Below are 8695 nucleotides of genomic sequence, written 5' to 3'. Positions count from 1 at the left end.
ATAGCCTGGGCTGTAGTTTTCGTGGCACGCAGGGCCAGGTCAGTTGTGCTGCACAGCTCCTTGAACACCGCAGGGTCAAGGCCGGACTCGTCCATGGAACCGATAAGTTTTGCCTGAAAGACTTGTAGGACTGCCATTGTGTGAAAGGTGGAGCTTGCTTGTCCAGCTGCGGTGTAGGCGAGCCCAGCGAAAGCTGAAGTGGTCCTACAGGACTTGGATGTATGAATGACCTTCCCTTTCCATCCAATAGCTGTGGGCGAGCAGAGGTCCGCTGCAACAGCTTCATCCAGCAGAGGTAGCTTCTCATAGCCCTTTTCCTCAGTGACATCAATTGTAGCGAGGGTGGTGGAGGTAGAAGTACGCAGATGCACCGAGTAGGGGGCACGCCTCAACTTGGTGAGCACCGTGTTGTGCCTAACAACACCCCTTAGCTGTTCTAAATTCACTGTAAAACATGGCTTCACAGGGCTTATTGCTTTAATTTGTGTTCTGAAGATGAACGAAAGTCTTACGTGTTAGGAACAGCATGAGGTTGAGTAATTAATGACAGAATTTTTATTTTTGAACCTCATCTTTGCATTCACTTTCCTTTAATCCCTCCCTATTCTAGCTCATGCTACTCTAAGTAATGTCTGAAACTTTGTATTTTTGAGCACTCAAATGCATTTGTTTGCCTCTTCACGATTCGCTTTCTATTTGTAAGTCGCTTTGGATAAAATCGTCTGCAAAATGAAAATACTTTCAAACCCGTTCCTTCCTCTCAGCATGGACTGACGGTAGCTTGGATGCCCAAAGGCTCTCTACGGCTGATTTCTTTTCATCCATCATGATGCTCACTGAAATTCTTTGCATTCCCGTATGATGGGCCGTTTCAAGTTCTGGAGGCTGGAGTCAAAACTTTCCTGGTCGACATCGGGGGATGTCCAGAACGAATCGCTGTCGATCGACTTAAACCAGTTCATGGAGAGTTAGGTTAGCCGAGAGTTCCATGTATTTTTGTTAGCTCAAAAAGCTACATCATTGCCATTGCTTTGTTTCAACCAGTAATGTTTTTTGTTTTTTTCTAAGGCATGTTTATAAAAGCTACTTAAATATCCTAATTGAACTTAGGTCTAATCCTGGCTTAATCTAAGCCCTGTCTCTGAAACCAGGACATTTGCATGCGTTTTTCTGCCATATTAAAATACAGGAAGTGACTTCAATCTGAGCCAAAACAATGCAAATGCACTGTAATATCTAGATGGCGCTAAACAGGATTTTACAGCCAAGTATAGGACACTTCTACTCGTGTTTTATATACATTATGGTAGATATTATATATATTTGAAAAATATTAGAAAAACACATGCGAAAACCACAACCAAACATTAACGAGAACCGACAATGACAGAAGACAAGGTGAGTGTTCTTAAAGTGCTGTTGATGAGAGTGATCGCTGACAGATGCGGGTGATTGTGAATGACGTGCAGGTGGGTGCCAAGGAGGGTGATGGGAGATGTAGTGCTGTGCAGAGGAGGAGACAAGGCTGGTAACCGTGACAATAATAACACTGCAAAAATGAATGTATAGGCTCGACTGTTTAACGTAACACAAAAGTTATATTTCCATGTGTAGATTATGCCTATAGTAATAAAAACAACACATCAACGCCTCTCACAGAGTTTAGCAAAGACTATTCATGAGGTAAAACAATCATACACAATGTCTAATCATATAAAAGAAGCCAGTAAATTACAGTAATTAATACAAAGTTTAATAAAACAATAAATAGTTTACTCAGTAAAAAGAATTCTCAATATTAGATGTTAGTTTGTTGAGCTGTAAAGATCCCTTGCAAGGTTTCATTTTTTTAAATGAACAACACTACCTGAGAAAAAGTTTAACATTTAAAATACAGCCTCTTTTTTTAATGCATTTATTCAGGAAACATGACACTCCATTTGTAGTCAGACTGTCAGTCCTGCAATTCTGATCATTCACTGTCAGACTCGTCTTGTGTCTGTAAGGTGTCTCGTAGGGCAGCATACTGTGCCATATTAGGCAATCCTGATGCTACACAACAGCTCAGAGCACTGCGAGAAATGGCCATTTCATTTGCATCAAACCTGTATAGAGAACAGATGCAAGGAATGCAATGAATTATAGTCTGTATTCGACTTATATCTAATGTAGTGTAAAATGATCTGTAAGATTTAGGGCCCTATCTTGCACTTTGTACACCGACACATGTATCATTCCTTTTTTGCACCCGACGCACGTCGGTAAATTAGGGAATTAACTTGTGCTCCCGGGGGCGGTTCAGCGAAAAAAGGAGGTGTGTTCCGGCGCAAACGTTCCCTGGTGCTATTTTGCAGTTTCAGAAAACAATTCCGCCACAGACCACGAAAACCTAGTCTAAAGTCAGTGGCGCGTTATTCAATGCTATTTTGCACAACGTGCATAACTTTGCCCCATTTTTGCAAACTATACATAATTACAAGGAAAATTATTACCAAACGAGGGAAAGCATTGTGATGTCCATGAAGATGTGGAAAAAATAGGCATAAATCTAGCTTACACATTTACCCAAATTATTATAGGCCTACGCCTGTTTAACTGAAGCTAATTTGGGTGGATTTCTCCCATCCCCATACAATGACACTTCTCTGTCTTGTATGCCCCTGATGAGAACGTCGGGTTCCTCGGCTGTGAACCGCTCCTGGCATGCGCCTGGCAAATCCGCCATCATAATAGCAATCCGCCATGGAACAAGCGCGCCTGCTTTTAAAGGGAATGTGAGATGACGCTCTGATTAGTTTATTTCACGTTACGCCCAAACTACACCTATGAGTAAAAGGCCGGAGACACACTGGCTGCGTGGCGTGAGCGTGGCGTTTCTGTTGCGTGTCAGCTGCGTGGCGGCTGCGTCGCGTTTTCTGTGTCTCTGCACATCAGAAGCGTGTCTGACGCGGCGCTGCTGACACGCATCACCCTTGTTCGACATATATGGGAGAGAGTTGTGCAAGCCCTATACTTCGTGTTAAGCATAAATATAAAGCCTACTGATAAAGACACTGTCAGCACAGCAGTATTGACAGCAAATTAGACTACAGAATATGTTGTTCTGTACTGACAGGTGCAATATTTGAAAATTGATAATTAGGCCTATTTATTTATTTAGTGTTTGTGGAAGTTACCATTCATCTGTCTTCTCATCGTAGCACTCCACATCAAAGGTGGTGCTTAATCCATTGAAACCTCCAACAGCATACAACTGACCATTTACTACCTGGATTTTGAGGAAGATTAATCATTAATAAATCGTATTAAAGATGCAACACTTAATTTAAACATAGTTAGAATGTTTTGACACACATTGATCTTTGAAGACTTCTACAATTTTAGGGTGCAACTTTCCAATTATTCTCAATAAGGGACCAAAAAAAGAAAATTACCCCTATTCATTATCATCAAATCATTATTGTAATGTAATTTCATAGTTTCACCAGATATAGATAGTAGCTGTCCACATCACACCTCAATGCCAAAGTTGCTGCGTGGGTTGTACATTGATGCCACATCACTCCAGATGTTAGTCAGCGGATTGTAGGCCTCCACACTCCGCAAACGACTGGCACCATCAAAACCACCAACCTTTTAATAAATACACTTTTTATTTATGTACTCTGTGCATTTACATAAGTGCAACCTTTAAACTGTGATTGTTCTATATTTCTGTATTTTTGTCATGGTTATCATAGTTAATTAAAACTATAACACTACAATGTGTGTTTAATACTCACAGCATACACTAAATCTGCAGAAGCGATCACACCAACACCACTGCGGCGGCTACTCATGGGGGCGATGAGAGTCCACTGGTTTGTTTCAGGGTTGAATCTCTCAGCAGAGAAGAGACACTCAATCCCAGTAAAACCACCACAGATATAAATCTGACGAACACAAAAATAACATGCATGATGTTTATGCACAATCATCACAGATTGTTCAGAAAACCAGTGTTTAAAACACTCTGTAAATTTTATGATATTCCTTCCCATATTTACACTATTCCCATATGCCATATCTCCATTTCACCTTTTCTTCATGCTTTGCAGGCATTAAGAGTCTCCAGCAGAAGAGTGTGGAATCATGGTTAAGTGCTCTTACCCTGCCCTGCAGTGAGGTGGCGCTAGCGTCACTCCTCGGTTCATTCATGGGTGCCATCATTGTCCACTGATTGGTGTTTGGATCGTAGCACTCTACTGTTTTAAGCCGTTGGTGTCCGTCAAAACCACCAATGGCATAAATGAGCCCGCCCAGAACAGCAACACTAATATAGCATCGGCGTTCATACATGGGGGCCACCTACAACACACCAAATACATCAGTGTGCGAACACACATCAATACACTATCTCATTGGTTCTGTCCTATCAGTTGGAAATAAGTACAATATTACTATTATTATTTTTCTTAATGGTATTTTTTGACACAATCATGAAGGTAACTCTGGTGCATTATATTATTACATATTATTACATATTAATACATACATATATTATACACAGCAAAAACAGTAGCTGGAACACAAACAAAATTATGGTTTTGCCATTTTTTAGACATTTAATATGGTAATACAGTGGTATTCTTTGAAGTAATGTGGAGTACAGCAAAACATCCAGCACTATGGTCCATATCAAAGTACAATCCGGTACCATCACTGTACCACAATACTGTTTTGTAAAGGAAGCTAAAATAAAGTTGCATGTTGACCTACAACATTACTCACCTCATGCCAAGTCTGAGTGATAAGATTGAATTTCCTCACGCTGTTGAAATACTCCACACGGTCAAAACCACCAATACAGTAGACAAACTCATCCAGGACTGCTGTACCATGATAGGCTCTGGGACGCTCATCCTCTTGAGTCACACTGACCCAGCAGTCTGCCTTTGCATCATATGCCTCAATCTCATTGGTGGGATTGCCACCGCTCCATCCTCCAATGGCCAATAGGATCGATGAGGGCAGACGTGGACGTGTCAGTTGATGCATGAGTTCTGAGTAGGAGTGTTCAACCATGCTGAGCTCAAACCAAGTCTTCATTGCATTGATGATAACAGGCATGCAGGCTTCATTCTCCATCACTAGTGCATTGCACTTTACATTATTGATGAAGTAGTCTGATGACATCAACCCTAATCGAACCTGAAGCACAGGGGGGAGTTTAGACTTTCAGAGACTGTTTCAAGGCTGTTACTAAGGAGTTATATGGTGTTCAAAAATGAAAAAGGATTTCCTATGTTAATGCTTGAAACAAGAAAACAAATCTGTCAAAAGTGGAAGAAAAATAAACTTGTTTGCCCTTTGAATTAAGTTTATTTTTCTTAGCCCATGCCAGAATTATTGTAGTTAAACTAAAACCCTAAAATTAAAATAAAATTAAAATAAACTTTAACTGAAACAAATATTTAAAAACTTAATATTGAATAGTTGTAAAGGCACCTTTTCTCATTTTAATTTTATTTTATTTCAAACTGAAATAAAACTAGTAAATTATAGACACATTTAAACAAAAAAGAAATGTAAATGACAAAACCACAAAACAAAATGACAAAAATTAAGGTTATAGCAGAAAATGTATATGATTTTAGAGTTTTAAGATATTTGTAATGAAAAGTAAGACACAAATCTCTGTTTTACCTTTGGCAGAAGCACGGCAATGTGTTGCCTCCTGTTTTCTGGTGCATGATTAATCCAGTGGAGGACGGCTTCAAAAACCACCTCCTCCTGTTTGACATTCAGCTCATCCTCATCCATGATCTCCTCAAGCTGTTCCAGGGAGAGCTCCAGGAACTCCTCAGATACGTGCAGAACCTCCTCAAAGTGCTGCAGGATGTAGTGCTTTGCTTTACAGCTGAGTTTTGAGCAGGAGTAAAAGTCCTCTGTAAACTTGCAGATGCCAATGCAGTTCTCTGGGCATAAATGTGACTCCAGGAACTGACAGCAGGCATCTACAAGACCTGAGACTAAGATCATTTCAGCCGCCACCAAGAGCTCCACCACATTCTCTTGAGTAATGAGCACAGATCTTGTGTACGCATACTGGATAATAAGATGCATAATGTCTTGGGATATTCCTGGAATTTCACAGAAATGTTGTGCTGGGCTGCTCCAGTTGTTGGAGAAAAGAGCCCTGTGAACAGATTTGACAAAGAAATAAAGGCATTAATAATGAGCATATATAAAATAACTTTTCGTTATTTACATTTTAATTTCAGCCAAATTTACTTAGAGAAACAGATTAGTTTCCTATATTAAAATCGAAATGCTGGGTAAAACATCATTCATGGCCACTTCCAGAATCAAATATCAAGAAGTTTAGATATCATAGTTACATCCCTTTTTCTGGCAATACACTCATTCATTTTCATGCATTTATATATTTGGGCAGCTTAGGCAGTTTCAACAGTATGATGTTAGCAGTGGAAATTAGGTATATAATTATTTCTTGGTAATTTGCACACAATTGCAGTTCAAATGCTTCTTCTCACCTAAAGTAGGTGCTGCAGCCACACATGATGATCTTGTGCACTTGAAATTCTCTATCATTTGACTTGATGATCATGTCAGTGTGTTCGCCCAGTAAACGTGCTTCATCAAACACGTCAAAGGCTGTGGCTCTTATGTTCTCCATGTTCTCTCAGGACTGAAAATGTATTCAGTCTTCACTGCTCAAACTCTGATTAAAGTCACCTCAGGATTTTGTCTTTGTGGGACTTTTGCTCAGGAGAGTTCTATAGAATGTCTTTGTGACATCATAGTTGCAGAGCTTGAATATATTTTTTCAGTTTGCGTCTTGGCCACATAATTATTATAGAGTTTTGTTTTATCGATTCATTTTGCATAAAACATCACAAAGATATTAAAAATTATTTAAAACTCATCGACAAATAAAATAAAGCATGGGATAATTAGTCATGGGATAAATACACACTAGTGAGTTTTTGACAGTAGGACAGATTTTTCTTGCATGGTGTGACTGTGACCCCAAACAAGTTTAACAGAGGCCTTTATGAAGAGGATTGTTCTTCACAGATGTCATATTCCCATTCCATTTCAAAGTTACGCAGCATTAGGCCACATCATGAGTGCAATGTCTTGCTTTTATTAGTTAAATCTGTAAATTTAGAATTACTGCCATTATAAGTAAAATTACTACTTGACCAAGCTGAGTGTTTTAACAAAATTTACAAATGGAAATATTCAACAAACAAGACTTTGAACAGTCACTAAGGTCCATGTAACGCTTCACAATTCAGTTTTCAGACCATACAATGCAAATGCAAAAATAAAAAATTAAAACCAGACATTCATTTTTCTTGTTTTTCCAGTTACATTATCAATGGATAGTTGCCTTTTTTTTCCCTTTTTTGAATTTTACTTGTGCTAAATTGTGACTTCAGAAACAAACATTAGAATAAATGAATTCTAACCGATTTTCTATTTTTCGTCTTGTAACAAGACTTTGAACAGTCACTATAGAATGCCTAAGTCACTATAGCACTATCGATAATGTAACTGGAAAAATAAGAAAATGAATGTCTGGTTTCAATTTTTTATTTTTGCATTTGCATTGTATGGTCTATCTGAAATTGTCCCTTATACCAGCAGCAGTTCTCAACTGGTTTTATTATTTTAGGAATTTGACCTAATATATATCACGATATTGAAATAAGTTCCAAAAAAGTGCTGTCATACTATAACAGGTTTTATAACTTTTTCTTATAACAAAAAGAACACTGAATTTAAATGAATATAAATGAAACATTTAAATACAATAAAGCAATACACACAAAAATGTGTAAAGTAAACAAATGTTTCAAACTGATTTAAGTGCAAAAGAATTATAAAGAACAATAGGTAGCCTAACACTTTACAATAAGGTCTCAGTTAAAGTTAGTTAATGCATTAACTAACAGTTACAATGAGCGATAGCTATTTATTACACTATATTCTTTGTTAACAATTAGCATCAAATATACAATTGATCATTTTTAGTTCATGTTAACTCAGGTCAATTAAATAATACAACTTTTGAATTTAATAATATGTTGATGTTAAAATGTGGAAAATTAATATTAACTAAGATTAATAAATGTTTTAGAACTATTGTCCTTTGTCAGATTATGTTAACTAATGAATTAACTAATGGAGCCTTATTGTAAATTTACCGAACAATAATAAAGAATCAGAACATCTGCAATCAATCAATTTTTTGGTCCCCATGAGGAAAACAACTTATGAATACTAAATTATGCTTGTGTGTGTGTGTGTGTGTGTGTGTGTGTGTGTGTGTGTGTGTGTGTGTGTGTGTGTGTGTGTGTGTGTGTGTGTGTGTGTGTGTGTGTGTGTGTGTGTGTGTGTGTGTGTGTGTGTGTGTGTGTGTGTGTGTGTGTGTGTGTGTGTGTGTGTGTGTGTGTGTGTGTGTGTGTGTGTGTGTGTGTGTGAAGATGTTGTAACACTCGAGTGATGATAACAGCTTTATTAAAGGATATGCATCATTGATTAAATCCGTACTGTCTCCCCAAATCTATTGTCTCAAATATGAGTTATATGCAAAACGTTTTGGTCTTGTATGGTATTTTTTAATATAGTACTTTTTTTTGTCAGTGAACCTACCAAACTTCTACCATTGATTATCTTTGACATG

At 38.0% G+C, this 8695-nt stretch overlaps 1 protein-coding gene across 1 annotated transcript; it reads right to left on the bottom strand.

Moving 5' to 3' along the window:
• Positions 1-1972: 1972 nt before the first annotated feature.
• LOC143746400 (kelch-like protein 10) lies at positions 1973-6679 on the bottom strand. The gene is made up of 8 exons (XM_077238209.1): positions 6537-6679; positions 5686-6178; positions 4771-5190; positions 4150-4347; positions 3783-3932; positions 3517-3633; positions 3177-3268; positions 1973-2105 (listed from the first exon to the last, which is right to left on the bottom strand). The coding sequence occupies exons 1-8, from the start codon at positions 6677-6679 to the stop codon at positions 1973-1975; spliced, it is 1746 nt and encodes a 581-aa protein (XP_077094324.1).
• Positions 6680-8695: the final 2016 nt, after the last annotated feature.

Source organism: Siphateles boraxobius, unplaced genomic scaffold (genome assembly GCF_051911475.1).
Source record: "Siphateles boraxobius isolate OS27281-9 unplaced genomic scaffold, OSU_SipBor_1 22, whole genome shotgun sequence".
In the NCBI taxonomy this organism is placed as follows: domain Eukaryota; kingdom Metazoa; phylum Chordata; class Actinopteri; order Cypriniformes; family Leuciscidae; genus Siphateles; species Siphateles boraxobius.
This window is presented reverse-complemented; position numbering and strand designations above follow the sequence as displayed.

Excerpts from the sequence above, each read along its gene's own strand:
- LOC143746400 (XM_077238209.1), bottom strand. The coding sequence starts at position 6,679 with ATGGAGAACATAAGAGCCACAGCCTTTGACGTGTTTGATGAAGCACGT. Across the intron at positions 4,348-4,770 it reads TCACTCAGACTTGGCATGAG|GTGGCCCCCATGTATGAACG; the intron begins GTGAGTAATGTT and ends GGTGTGTTGTAG. Across the intron at positions 3,634-3,782 it reads CTGCAGATTTAGTGTATGCT|GTTGGTGGTTTTGATGGTGC; the intron begins GTGAGTATTAAA and ends ATTTATTAAAAG.